The sequence below is a fragment of the Lineus longissimus genome, chromosome 8 (assembly GCF_910592395.1).
Source record: "Lineus longissimus chromosome 8, tnLinLong1.2, whole genome shotgun sequence".
NCBI lineage: Eukaryota > Metazoa > Nemertea > Pilidiophora > Heteronemertea > Lineidae > Lineus > Lineus longissimus.
Window position 1 is genome coordinate 17,888,202 of NC_088315.1, and position 15,120 is coordinate 17,903,321.

At 41.0% G+C, this 15,120-nt stretch overlaps 1 protein-coding gene across 20 annotated transcripts in view; it reads right to left on the reverse strand.

Annotated features, from left to right (window-relative positions):
* The window catches only part of LOC135492237 (myotubularin-related protein 13-like), a 101,904-nt gene that overhangs the window by 82,113 nt on the left and 4,671 nt on the right, over window positions 1-15,120 (reverse strand). For all 20 annotated transcript variants that reach the window (XM_064778570.1, XM_064778564.1, XM_064778550.1 and 17 more), the window contains exons 2-5: window positions 10,203-10,288; window positions 7,760-8,011; window positions 3,280-3,382; window positions 2,179-2,295 (exon numbers count right to left, since the gene is read on the reverse strand). In XM_064778570.1, coding sequence (XP_064634640.1) covers window positions 2,179-2,295; window positions 3,280-3,382; window positions 7,760-8,011; window positions 10,203-10,288 — 558 coding nt within the window. The remainder of the gene's footprint in view (window positions 1-2,178; window positions 2,296-3,279; window positions 3,383-7,759; window positions 8,012-10,202; window positions 10,289-15,120) is intronic.

Consider the following 15,120-nt stretch of genomic DNA (forward strand, 5'->3'; position numbering starts at 1 on the left):
AGCCATGAATCTGGCCAGTTGTGAGGTGTTTACAGCAGTTCCCAGTCAAGTCAGAGTCAAGATTCTACTCAGAAGATATTCCCCTGCCATGGACGATCCTGTACATGCTTTCAGTACTAGTATAACAAGCAAGTTCCCTCTCCGCTCTGTAAGTTCATAGCAAGAGGTTAGGTAGTGAAAGTACGTTTATCCACAGCTTCCAGGCTCGAGTTACCTCTGATCTGCAGCTAATATCACACCTGCCCTTGAACCTGATCTATATAAACACTCCATACACAGAATGCTATCATTGGCATAAAAAAAGAGCACTGGATATATGGTCCATATGGATCTTGAAATTATGACTCTTCTCAAACCACGCTTTTCCTTGGCAGATCCTAGTTAAAGTGCTTCGTCATCTCAGGGTTTTCCGAAAGATGGTTAGGAGCAGCTACTGATAGTAATAAGCGCTCACAGAACCTTCAAACCCTAATGGAAACGAAGTCGGTACCTCAGAAAGGAATGCAGGGCAACGACGTTTTGGTAAAGAATCTAAAATTAAGTTTGATTCTTTAAATTGCTCTCCCACGGACATATCCCTGCTCAAGCACTTTGTCATGTCAGAGTCTTTTGGGGGATTTAAAGAAAGCATCTACTTAGCACCTTTTTTTTAAACCTTTGAACTCTAACAGGGAAGAACTCGGTATCCAGAAGGGATGCAGAGAAAAGACCTCTTGGTAAAGAGTCTAATGTTAGAATTGATTCGTATAAAGTGCTTGTTCACCGACAGTCCCTTGCTCAAAGTGCTTTGTCATGTCAGAGTCTTTCGAGGCGCTCACTTTTAACCTTCGAACTCCAAAGGGAAGGAACAAAGAGGCTTCAAGGGATTCAGAGCCACAACCTCTCGAGTCCATCTATGCCACCGTGGTACCTACTTTGCACTTGTCAAGACAACTTCTGAAACTTTTCAAGAAGAGCAACAACCCTGGATATCATAACAACAACATCACAACCTCACCAGAAGAGTGCAAGTCATTATATTCCGCCTCCAAACTGACCACTGAAGACCTCAACACCATCAGCACCACAAGTTAGGAATTTGGGAGAACGACCTTTGCCCCTGTAACACTGAGCCAATGACTGTCATCGACATCTGACAAAATTCTTTCCATCTGAGATTGACAACGCAGAAGACAGGGAAAAAATTCGAAAAAGTCTCAAAGGTGATTTGCTTCTGATTTCCAAACGAATGTGCACTTTTTGAAGAGCAAATAGATACCATCTCAGGGGTCCAGATTCCACGAATTCACCTGTAATGACTGTCAGACTTTGTTTTCGTTTTGTAAAAGGAGTTCATTTACCTGTTCTCTCGGTGCCTGAGATGAAGCAAAACTGAGAAGATGGTTAGAAGAAAAGCAGAGAAGTGTCTGTGCAGAAAATAGTGACTCTGCTCACAGGTATTTCAATTGCCTGGTTTACAAACCGTTTAATGTTAGTGTGTGAGCACCACAATTCCCCAAATTAGCGAGAAAATTTTCAAAATTCTTTTTAAAATTTGACATGAACGGATGATGGAACAACTTTTGCCAAGGGGTGAAATTCCCCGGTGACATTCTGGATTAATACCCTACCCTTTTGAAATGTATTGGCTGCAGTATAGAGCCCAAAGGGAATGACCCTATACTGGTACCCAGAACTGGTAAACCACTTTATTTGATTTGAATACTAGCTTCACGCCACATCCATGTCCAGTCCAAACTGACCTGGCCAGAGAATCTGGACACCCAAACTAAACTGAGGGGGAGGGGGGCATAACGACCCTAGACCTCCGTCTGCCAAGTTCAGAGACTGTAAATTTGTTTGCATAACAATTAAAGCTGAACGCACACCAAGATGAATATAAGCACGATCGATCGTCTCCAAGAGGTCCTTAAATTACGTTGTTTCCAAAATTGGCATCTAAAAGTCGAAGCAATTGCTCCAGGCGTTTTAATTCAAGGCATCGTCTCCATTTCGACTGAGACAATACGAAACAAACAAAACAAAACAATAGTTTTTCTACTAAAATGACATTGATATTAGGATTCGAAAAGACTTCTGTCTGCTTCCGGCATTAAAAGATCTCTGTATGCTACCAGCTGAAAAAGATTGCCGTCTGCTGCCAGCTTAAAGAAGACTTGAATGAGTTGTTTCACTTACCTATTTGTAGAAAAAGCTGTGCTACTGAAGTACCAGTAGAGGGAATGCTTGAGCTTAGTGGAGGCTGCAGAGCTTGCCTGTCTCCAGCACCTATAGAAAACCGCACTTGTGGACCACCTGCAACATGAGATTTGAAAGATTGTATCTCTGTATTCAAAAGATCTTAAAGATATGAAATCAAAATGTTAGATCGATCTGGAAAGTCACGAGGGATTCTGCGATTTTGGAGATGTTGGAGTAATAGAGGCAGTTGCTTTGATGGCTGTTAAGGGTCAGGCTGATGTTTCATTGAATGAAAGAGGAAACGGACTTTGATAAGAGGGTCACACAATATCCATCACGCAAGTCTAGCAGGATGAAACCTATCATTTGGGGCATTGATTTTCAGTAAAAAAACACACAACTTCATTGAATTTATCTGCAGATGTTCTGAAGATCTGGATATTATTAATCAGTAGAGGCACCAAACAATTTGAGGAAAATCAATCAACAAATATTTAACTTGGTCCCCCTGCCAAACTGAATTTAAGAGTCTGCCCTTGCTCCACCCAAAGAGGAGTTGATCCAATTCCATTCCTCTGTCTGCTGAAGGTGATTCACTGATCGTCAATACTGTAGATCAAGAAATATTTGCTGCCACTTTATTTCGTGGTTTCGTGACATTGCAACATCAGCATACATCTGATTAAGCATTTCGACAACGCTGTATTACAGTAATTCCAATTAGATTTTCATTTTCGCGGAAATGGATTTTAGCAATTATCTTTAAACGTGAAAAAACCACGTGAATATTTCCAGGTTTTTAATATACAGTTGCACCTCCCTTAGCGGACACCTCTCTACTAAGGACACTCATTTTGGTCCCAAATTGGTTGTTTCCATTCAATTTGACCTCTCTAATCAGGACACCTCTATTAAGGATAGCATGTCAGTCTGGAGGGTGTCCTTAATAGAGAAGTTCTACTGCAGTTCTCTGTCCATAACCATAACTTCCCGCTTGGCAACCGAGCAGACTCTCTGTAGCGGAAATGGTAGCGACGGCAACTGATTTATGTGTCTACCCGTCAAAATCACGCTCTACAGAAAAACAACTGTCCTTACCCGGGGGTGGCACTTGTATACATCCTAAAATATTTCCTATAAGCGTTTCTAGTTGATACGGAAGATTCTCTATATACACTGTGTAGATTAATCCCAAACAATTCTGAAAAGTACAAAAAGAGGTTAGACAAGTTTAGATACAGGATGTGACGGACGACAGGAAAAATTGTAAACAACATGACACGCTTTAATTCTTAATCTGAACTACATCTACATGAACTCAATCTAACTGCAGTTTCTTTTAGCAAATATTGAATTTATACCCAGTTCCATTAAACAAGAGGCCCAAGGGCCTGGCGCTCAGCTGAGTTGTTGCTGCGTTGTTCGTATATATTACATTACTCGTCAAACTCTACTAAACTAAGGACTCAAAGCCTAAGGATATTAGCTTCTGGATGTGTAACAGTGAATTACGGTAGACTGGCGCAATCTACTTCAAGCAAGCTCCACCCTTGCAATGTGTGCGCAAACAGATAACCTAACCTATATTGGACCATCAATTCTACACACAGCAACATGATTCATCCTCAGCTGTTACCATGATGATGATGATGATGATCCTTTTCGCAAATTGGTCGTCTTCTGTCTTTCTTCCATACTTCAGTGCCACCGGATGTAGTCTGCCCTTGTGGAGGGATCCTTTCAGCACCGGGACACAAGAATCCATGCGAATTGAATCACATGGAGAGACTAGCCCAATCACCCGCTTTTGGCTGGGTAGAAATGGGTAAATCTCGCAGACTGGACCTTAAACTCTAATGCCGACGTGTGAGGCCGGTCTGACAGATGAGTAAGTGGGGTCCACCTAATGCAGAAGGCACCAGTTTCCCTAACTAAAAGGGTAACATTAACAAAATGCTCTACCCAACTCTATTATTGCCTAAAGGCCTGTGTACACTAGTAAAATATTAGCAACATTTTTACATTTCCAGTTGCAACAAATGTTGCAAAAATGTTGCGTAGTGTGTACAGAGCAAAACGCGTCTTACAACATGTTGTAAAATTGTTGCAAATTAAATGCAATGCAATTCTTTGTTGCATGTTGTAAAAATGTTGCAAACTCTTCAGCCAATCAGAAATAGGATTTGCGTCATGTGATCTACCGGAGTTCATGTGACTTGAACAAGAAGCAGGTATAGCAACTCTCAAGTGAGTGTCTTGCTTCCTAGGGTGATGAAACCTTTTCTAGAAGTTTTTGTGTGACGGCTTGTCAGTCAGCCGCAACTCCTTTAGGCTGCGTATCCATAGGCTGTTCCGTGCCCTGCACAACATTCCCTTTTTACCGCCTGGCGCGCCACACGGACAATGAACCTTCGTTGGTGTTATTGATCGTTCCCATAGGTTATGCCGTGTCACATTGCGGGCATATATGCACTGTGGATTGGGAATATAGGCCCATATTGGGATTGAACATGTCCATTCTTTTGCGAGTGAACAACACGGAAGCAATGTCTGAGGCGAAATTAATTCAAGAGGTTCATCAACGGGAACTACTCTGGGACCCCGAAACTGATGATTATCATAACAAGCACGAACCTGTAATTTGTTGCTTAAGTCAGGTTTTATATACATGTACATGTCAATTTGATGTTGCAAGTGAAAATACAAGTTACTTGTATTTTCATTTTCAATATTCATAAGAAATTGTCTTCTGAAATAATGACAGCGTGCGGATAAACGCGATTGACCGCTGCGAAATGAGGACTACAAAGGCCTACCATGACCAAAAAGGAATATCCAATGGAGACTCAGGGCATAGTGCCAGGTCACAAGGCTGTTACGCCATAACGCCACACTACACAAGGGCATACCCTATGGATACGCGGCCTTAACAGGCAGTGGTATGCCCCATCATCCACCCTCATTTTGATCCAGGGCCTGGTCCATATTCTCTTTGGTTATTTCGCCGCCTCTTCCGTCTCTCAACAATGACAGCTAAAATTGCTGCAGAAGCACTCAAAACACATCTTCTCTCCTTGGAATCATCCATTTTCCCTCCAAAATACCTATTTCGCTTTGTTCCCACTAAAAAGTTTGCAACAATTTACCAACATGTTGTAAAAATGTTGCTAATTTGTTGCAATTTTGTTGCTAGTGAACACAGGGCCTTGAAGGGCTTGTTGCAAAATTGTTGTAAAAATGTTGGTAAAATGTTGGTAAAATGTTGCTAATATTTTACTAGTGTACACCCTGCTTAAGTCAAGTGAAACTCTTAACAAACCTTAGCAGAATGCCACCATTGAAATGTTGATAATAATGATAGCAAGTAAAAACTTTAAACAGATAGACTTGATTTTTTTAACCAACTGCCACATGCGGTTTTCTTTATTTAGTAAATTTTGAGGTAAGTATTACAGAATGAAATACTTGAATACTAGAATTGCCTGGCTCTTCTGATGATTGCACTGGTGAACACCGAAGTCGATGGGATGTGCAAAGTCATAGCTCGATCCTCTCTCTTGGTCATCTTTGAGATGTGGTCACCAAATATGTTCAAATGCAGCTGCAGATCATTCCTGTCCTGCAAAACATGATGAGGAGATAACATTTTAATTTTGATAGAATAGGTAAGCTAGCCAAGTTTTATATCAAATACAAGGCCAACAACAACTGATAAGGCGCTAGGGCCGAATGATCAAGGAAGTTCATTAATATGATTGGGAATACATTGTGATAAGAGTGATGAATCGGCCCCGTTTGAAGCATTGTGCTATGTACAGTGTGCAAGTGTCAGTGTGTATCATATCGCATTTATTGTTTGTTGACATTTCAAATCGCTGGCGTCGATCCTCAATTACACTGTTTATGTACATTGGCAACCTTACCCGATGATATCAGAACGATGTTTATTATTGTCTTGTTTATTCACATTAGTTCTGCTATGTGACAAGAGTTATTTGTTGAGAAATCCATGATTTAAAGCCGGACTTTGACATCGTTTCTCAGACCAACCAAGCTGCATTTCGCAGATCGTTTTTCAACGATCGTCGACGAACTATTTCAAATTAATCACATCCAATTAAACAATCCAAGCCTTCCTTAATGTCATCAACATGCAATAACACAACCAGCCAAATATTATCGCCTATGAAATTGTGAATTTAATGAGAACTTACCTCTGAATTGACAGAACGCGATCTATTCCATAGCATGGTCTCCTTACGTCTGAACTGCGCAGACTCGAGACGTGACGTTCGCTGCATGTGTGATTGGACGTGGGATAACTCGCGCGAAATTTAAAATGCTCTTCTTGGGGGTTGCTCACTAAATTGCGCCAGTAACACCACCTGGTGAGAAATTCATGAACTACGCCTATTGATAATGAAAGAGAAAGCTTTGCTCTATAAAATTAGATTTGATTCATGATCCCCAACTGAGAAATCAGCTGCTGGAAAAGTTTTTGGAAAATTTCGCTCGGTGCCACCTAGTGGCCAAACCGCTCATCCTGCCGGACCCACATTTGGTCTATTCAGGAGTCCTGAAGGGTCTCAACGCCTCAGAGGGAAAATCTATCGCCTATCCGCCATAGTTTTGAAACGTGCCTGTTTAACGGACAGACAGACAGACAGACAGACAGACAGACAGACAGACAGACAGACAGACAGACGGACACTCATTCTACCATTTACTCATATGAATAGCTCAGCTTTTCAGCTGAGCTAAAAATGGCACTGTACGAGGAACAAACCTAGAACGGCTTGGAAAAGTTATCAGTATTTCACTTCGCATGGCCTGTCCTTAGTCATGCTTTTTCTGATTCTTGCAAACTTGGTATTTTTCAATACTTCAGACTTTGAAGTTTAAGATGAAATAGAATATTTGGTTCAAATATTTCATTTTCTGTGCAAAATCATTTTTTTCTTGAAACGGAGTATAATCTATCTCTAAATATTGTAATGTACACTTATGATAGCTCTCTCAAAGTCAAAGCTTTCACACATAATCCAATGTTCTTTGTCAGTATTTCGCATGTGTGGTACGCACACACAATTTCAAAACGTCCCACATGTCAACAAAGACGTGATAAGCCACCAACAGCCCCCACATATCGGATGATGTCTTGATATTGTGCATGCGTGCTGCCCCAACAGACATTGGATTATGAGTGAAAGTCTCTGATCTTTTCTGAGCCATCAGACGTGCACATTACCATGTTAAGAACTAGACTATTACCAGGGGCTCTAGGAAAATTCGCCCCCTAGGAAAATTCATCCCTGGAAAATTCATCCCCTGGGAAAATTCGTCCCAAGAAAATTCGTACCCGAGAAAAATTCATCCCTGGAAAATTCGTCCCCCAGGAAAATTCGTCACCTAGAAAATTCATCACCTAAAAATTCGTCATCTAGAAAATTCGTCCCCGGAAAATTTGTCAGGATAGGTGGGGTGATAGATTGAAGTCCCTTGAGTAATGAACTTGCATTGGATTCCGCGCTACAGAAGTCTCCCACACCAAAATCACTTATTTCATAATCGTACCTACCCTAAATGTTTCAAAATAATCCAATCGTGAAATAAGCACCAGTGTTTTTGGTGCGTACAACAACGAGTGTTGAACCGGCGCATTCGGATCTTCACTTTCTTCATCTTGTTTCTTCGGCGTCCTGGCAACCAGTTCGTTGAAAGTGAGACAGGCGCAGTAATGGCGGTCGGCCTCGATGTCCGTTAAGACCGACACGAAGTAAGTTGGCTGCATCCGCTTGGTTGAAAGGGCCCATCCTCCGGGCTGGCAGAACTGAAACAAGATAAATGGGAACTTTTATTTAACATACTTGTAGACCCTCTGGAGAAATATCAAAGACGCTAGCTCTTCCAGATAAAAGTATAGCTTTTTTACCCTAACATTTTTAATTTTTTTTGTTTTTTATATTTTACTCTTTATTAACAACAGAACATACATATACAGGTACAACAATACAATGATACAAGAGTTGTTTTTATTTATTTTACAATCCTGCCCTGCCCTATTACCCCCGAACCACCCACCCACGCACACACCCACCCACTACCACCAATAACACCATCTTTCAGTCTGTCCTACTCAAATCTTGCTGTCCTATCCATATTTATGAGTATTTATCAGTCCAAGTTTTAAAGGAAATCGAATGTTGGGTCCCATTTTTTAGAAACATTTTTAATTTTGAAAATTCTTTTTGTGACAATTTGAAAATGTTGTTAAGAACCCCTTGTGACATACCTTGCATGCGTGTAAAAGTCGACCTATATTTTTTTAGCAACCAGTCCGGAACTTTGGAAGTGTTATCATAAAGTGATGATTTGCAAATATCGGATAACTTGAATCTTGAAATTGACAGTGCCTTGTCGCATTTTCTGTACAGCACGGTATATTCTAGTACGCCAAACTCCCACAGTGCCGAAATTAAAAAATATCAGACACTTGAATTGATCAATTGCCGCCATCTTGGATGTCGGCTACCTAAGATGATACTACGTTGTACAGTAGATCCTCTATTAGTGGACACCTCTCTATTAAGGACAACCTTTCTAATAAGGACACTAGTTTTGGTCCCAAATTGGTTGTTTCTATTCTATTTGACCTCTCTAATCAAGACACCTCTCTATCAAGGACAGCCTCTCTATTAAGGACACTAGTTTTGATCCCAAATTAGTTGTTTCTATTCAATTTGACCTCTCTAATCAGGACACCTCTCTATTATGGACAGCACTTGTCAGTCCCGAGGGTGTCCTTAATAGAGAGGTTCTACTGTACTAGTACTACAGGGTGGCCCAGAAAGCTTTCCCTTGCACGATAGAATTCTATTGTGTGTCCATTGTGCAAGGGAAAACATTTCTGGGCCACCCTGTAGAGGCATTGTAAGAAACGAAATCAGCGCCTCTAGTGTCAAGATCAGGCATTTCAGGCACAAAAAAATCAAAGATCCATTTTTTTTAGTACCATAGCAACACCATGAACACCCTCAATATTTTCATAATAATTGATGATATATAAATTGATGATTTTCATAAGCCCCAAGTTGTAACATTTCATTTGCTTCATTCGGTTCAGGCGCACTCTACTCCAGCCATTAGTTTTCAATTGTGCAGTTCATTGGATAGAGATAAGCAGGGGATTATCATATAATACTGCTCGGGATAAATATAAACTCATCGATTTCAGTATTGGTGAAAATATGACATTTACTCTGTTGCGAGTAGCTAAATGTCAGAGGATTAAGTGAGATTGTGTTGATGGCGACACAAAAAAACCTCTGATGCATGAGCTATTTTTAAATGGTCCTTGTTGAAATTTGCGTTCACTTCAATTTGAACGAGTTCTAACGGCTTAAGAATTTCAAGTTCTAGCCAAAATGGTGATGCCTCTGGTAAGCCTTAAAGTGATACTATGACGTGATTTACAACTTGGCGGAAATACGTCCGTTTTTAATTGTTGAGCACAAATGTAAAAAGCTCAAACTTTTTTCCATTTTTGATTAGATTTATTATAAAATCGCTGAATGTAAACTACCGGCACAGCGAAAATGTTCATGTTGTGACGTCATCAACGAAAACGGCATCGAAGCGAGCCGTCTGGGCGGGATTAAACCATCAATTTCTCGAAAATGTGCATTTCGATTTGAAAACCTTACCGATTTATGAGAAAGTGACGTAGTCATTTGTCAAAAACAGCTAAAACATTATATGGTGAAATTGGACACGAGTTACCCTTTAAAACTGGGGTAGTGATTTGTGACCAGTCACAGCAAAACCAGACGCATGTCGCTCTGACTGTCTGAGTTTGGCAGGTCGAGACCAACTGGTTGTTTATTTCATTGTTGTCTGCCTTTTGTGAAATCTGAGACTACAACCAATTTCTTCCATTATCTCCTGGTGTGGTAGGCTCATCTTCTGTACGACACCAGTCTCGTTTTGTCGTGACGAGTCACATTTGGCCAGCATGAACTCACCAGTTCTATGCCTTGCGTATGTGGACAGTCATCCCAATCTTTCTCGGGGAATTGTTGAAGAATTCTTCCAAAGCTTGCCCCACTCCCTGCAAAGAGAAAAGACAACACATGAGTCAAGGCACCAAAGACTGCAACCGCCAAATTTCTGTGGGCACTTTTTTGGCGCGGATTTCTTCACGAATAACCAGGATGTGTGAAAATAACTTTTGGCTGAAAAACCTGAAACAAAATGCCCTAATTTGCCAAACAAAGTATAATTTCAGTAAATTTTTGTGACTCGCAAAAAAGAGATGCGTTTGGGTTGAAATATTATTTCGCTCCAATCCTTTTGTCCCGGTATCATATATTTCTAAGTCCTCTGCACTTTACAGCACGAACCCTCATGCCTTTCCCCAGAGTTTGTTGCACTCTTGACGGCGGCCTAATTAGTAATCATTACATGGTTTTTCTGGAACTTATTACATTGTCTAGCAACGACCTACTACCACGGGACCAACAATGTGTAAGAGCGATCAGCAGATTTCTCAAGATACATTGTAATTTGTCCAAAAAGAAATTGTTGAGCGCAGACATGTACAAAGTTTACCACCAACTTATCGTTGGTCTAAAGAAATTGTCGAGTGCAGACATTACATATAAGGTAGAATGGGGTAATTGTAGCCCCTGCCTATGATATTGATTGATATCCCGATGCATCAAATAATGCAAGGGCTACAAATAAACCGGGGCTACAATTACCCCATTCTATCCTACAAAGTTTACCACCAACTTATCGTTGGTCTAAAGAAATTGTCGAGTGCAGACATTACATATAAGGAAGAATGGTGTAATTGTAGCCCCGGTTTAATTGTGGCCCCTGCCTACAATATTTATTGATATCCCCATGCATCAAAAAATGCAGGGGCTACAAATAAACCGGGGCTACAGTTACCCTATTCTACACTACAACATTTACCACCAACTTATCATCGGTCCAAAGAAATTGTTGAGCGAAGACAGGTAGGAAATTGACTAACTTATCGTAGCTATGACCCTATCCACAGAAACAGTCTTTGCAACTGATTAAAAAGATAAGTAAAAGTGATGAGCTCTGTTTTTGGGCAGGCTCAAAATTTGATGAGGGCGGTGACGACAACTATGAGATTAACTTCCGTTGACCTCATCTTGGTGAGGACAACACCGAGTACCCTACACACGTACCCTTTTAAAAATTGTTATTGACCTCACCACGCTTTTTACAAATCATACTGATACATTCATTTTTGCAATGACCTACTCCACTATCAACACAATGCGTACAAATTATCTGCCGATTTTTCTCCAGAGTGATTTCATAACTCTAACAAACGTATGACTGACACTAAACGTTCCTAATCAGACAAATTATTGGCAGTGAAACATTCACCCTGGAGAATCAGTTGCCCAGATTGCCGAGAATCTTATCAGGCCTTCCAACTTACTGAGCAGACTGCCCTGGGTAGTGCTATGTGACCCTGGAAGAATGGCTTCCTCATAAGAAAAACAGCCAAAATGTGTGCTCGTTGGGTAATTTTCCAAAATAAACTGTGTCCATCTGGTAATGTGGACGATATGTCATCATATGTGACCCGTCACAGCAAAACCAAGCACATGTCCCACAGAAGATGAGCCTAAATGACACCAGGAGATAATGAAAGAAATTAATGTGCTCATATTTCACAAAAGGCAGACAACAGTGAAATGAAAAAACAGTCCGTCTCAACCTGCCAAGCTCAGTGCGACATGCGCCTGGTTTTGCTGTGACGGGTGACATATGCACTCAATTTTGAGGTAAATCAACCGGCGGATTACTCCGTGAGTGTGGTGCACGCACAAAATCAATCCACGGCCATGCATGTTTTCCAATTTGTTTGCTATCCATAGGACAAATAAGCAGTGCATTTTTCTTTCCAGCTAATGCAAATCATGCTTGAAGAACCTTGCCAGATGAACACAACGATAATTCATTAAAAGACTCCAACAACACACTTTTACAACTTTTGAATAAATTTTGGTTAAAATTTATAATTCCTGATCAGAAATGATGTAGTTTGATCGCATTCAACTATCAATCAATTGAACAGTGACACTTATTTCATCAATTGATGAATTTAGGCCGTGAACGGGGATTGTAAACACGTTCCAAATTATTTCTGTTCCCAGGACATGCCAGCTCAGCAAACTGGAAGACCTGTCTGATCCTCGGCAAGCTGGAGAATTGTTGTAAGCTTGTTGCGGCCGTGATGATCAGGTGGCATCATTATCGACTCTGATGATAATTTCGTATTCATTGCCGCATCAGGAATGTCAAATGACTCGACAGTAAATAATAGACGGTCATCATCATAAACAATACGCCAAATAAAAGAAGAAAAGATATGAGGTAGGAGATATACATTATACCAAATATACACATAAAACATGCAAGTGTACATTTGTAATTACTTCATGTACACATGCACTACTGAAACAATGCATTGGTCATTATTCCTTAAAAACAGCTGATGAAACATAAAACAAGTGACAAACATGAATATTTGTATGCCGGTTCTATCAATTAATCAATCCTTTATAGGCCTACCCACAAAGAATTACGCACATTTTCCTAGAAAATCCGTCACAATTCCCAAAATCAATTTTTTACTCCTGATGACTACAAACAGGATGGTACCACTTCAAATTGGTTTCATGAGTGTTTTAATGGTCAGCCATGTTCGAGGGTAGATTAATGCCAATGATCTGGGCCTAGGCCTACCCCCAACACGCCATGGATTTTAGTACATGCAGCATTGACCTCCTCACCTAAAGAAATGCAATTCACTAAAGCAACAGGGGTCAGTCGATATCAACTGAATACCAACACACATGTCACAGGACAGCACAGTTCTCTTTTCTTTGCTTTATTTACCATTGAAAGATGTGCAACAGGTGCCAAGAACCTTTCCCTGATGAAACCATAGACTTCCAGAATTAACATATCTGCATAGAATAGAACTACCAGGAGCGATTTGAAAAGGTGAAGGCCTTTCCATTTTCTTGGGAAACTAGTATTAAAACAGACTAGCCCTCCCCCCCACCCCTCCAAGGTGAGTGACCGAGACTACATCTGACTGAAGGATACCTCATCGCGGGCCTTCCCTGAACTTGGCCCACAGCTGAAGCACTCTGTAGAGCAATTATGTCCAAAAGGCGAACAACAACACTAAAAGTACAATTAACTGCAAGGGATAGATTACAAGTTATTATATGTAGAGCTTAATAAGAGATTCTGAGGCTGAATTTTGGAAGTCTGAAGCAAAAACACAATTTGAAGAAGAACATTTTTTTGCACCAAAGGGTGGGGGTAGTATCCTCACCTCACAAGGGAGCTTGGCAGTTTCCTTGTGCCCCCTGGGTACCGCTTGGTGCCCCAAAATCTCCGCATCAATCAAGGCAATGACTTGATATATCAAACTATACAAGGCAAAGTGACTTGCCCTAGATTAGAAGTAGGCAGACACAGAGATAGTGACACACTGTGGCATCACAACAACCTCCCAATGATGACGATGGGAAACTCCACCCATGTCATCAATAAAAATTCAATTCCTCCCTATAGCGACAATTGGAAAGAGTTCAATTCGTTCAGATAGATCAATATGCTCTGTCTATCTGTCTACCGTCTATAAATAGCTATGACTGAGCGTGCACATAAACAGTACGCTGCACCAGATCAGGTGGGAACCGACTGAATGAATCGCTAACGGAATCAATATTTGTATGATGTGTACATGTATATGCTGCAGAGATGTGGAGATGGGCAGAGTACATGTATATATCTTAAGAAGTACATACAGCCGCAATGGCTAGGCAATGCAACAAAATAAATTCTATTCACAAGTAAGCCCATGCCTAGCTTCCTCCATCGTCATACAAACAAATTCATCTTGTCTGGGAGAGTGTATTTCAGATTATAGTCACCTTTCCTCCTGAAAATGTTTTGAAAACATTTCATTTGATTTTATGGTAACTAAATCGTGTTACTGTTACTGTTAGTGGTGGTGATCACATCAAGGGCTCCTGACTTGTCTGACCAGGAGTTTTATTTGTAGGTTTGTTAAGACCCTTCAAAGCAGCGCACTCAAATTGAAGCAGCCCACTCGATCTAGGAGCCTTAGGCTTAGACCCTGTCCCAAGATTTGCAGGGGCTGGGTAAGGTTTGACCTCTGGAGTGAGAAATGCTTTCCCCAAGCCAACTGCAAAGCTGGCGCTGTCACAAGTTTTTTCTGGCCTTTTTCGTGTGTCGGATGCATTTCGGCCAAAGCTGCCAAGGTTTTGAGTAGACCTATGTACCTTAAGCAACAGACTGATTCACAAACCAGTTTCTTCTACAGATGATTTAAGTCAGTGTACCAAGTGAAAATTTGCATGAGTGGCTGATACCTTGCGTAGAAGCAGGTAATCAAAGGTACAACGAGCAAACGCCATTCCATTCTAAAGATAGGCGGGGAGGAAACACGTAATCAGCTACAGATGGTAAACAGAACATATTTGCGGGATTTATTGGACCATTCCGCTTCATATACTGCCAGAGAAAATCTGCAGCTGATGCAATGTACATGTAGGCCTATATGTTCAATGAAATCTTCAAATCCTTTTGCCTCGTTTTTTCGTCTCATTCTGCTTCGGAGTGTTATAAAATGCATCCAAGTACACCCACCCACTTCCCATTCGTTCCAAGAGCCAGGGCTTTCCAAATATTTGCAGTCTGCTGGGTGATAGACTGAACCAATGGTATCTGGAAACCACCAGGTTGCCCCAGGGGGTGCCAGACTGCAGTCCCCACCAGTCCAAAATATTGCTTGTGATCTATCCCAAAATATTTGCAGTCTGCTGGGTGATAGACTGAACCACCGGTACC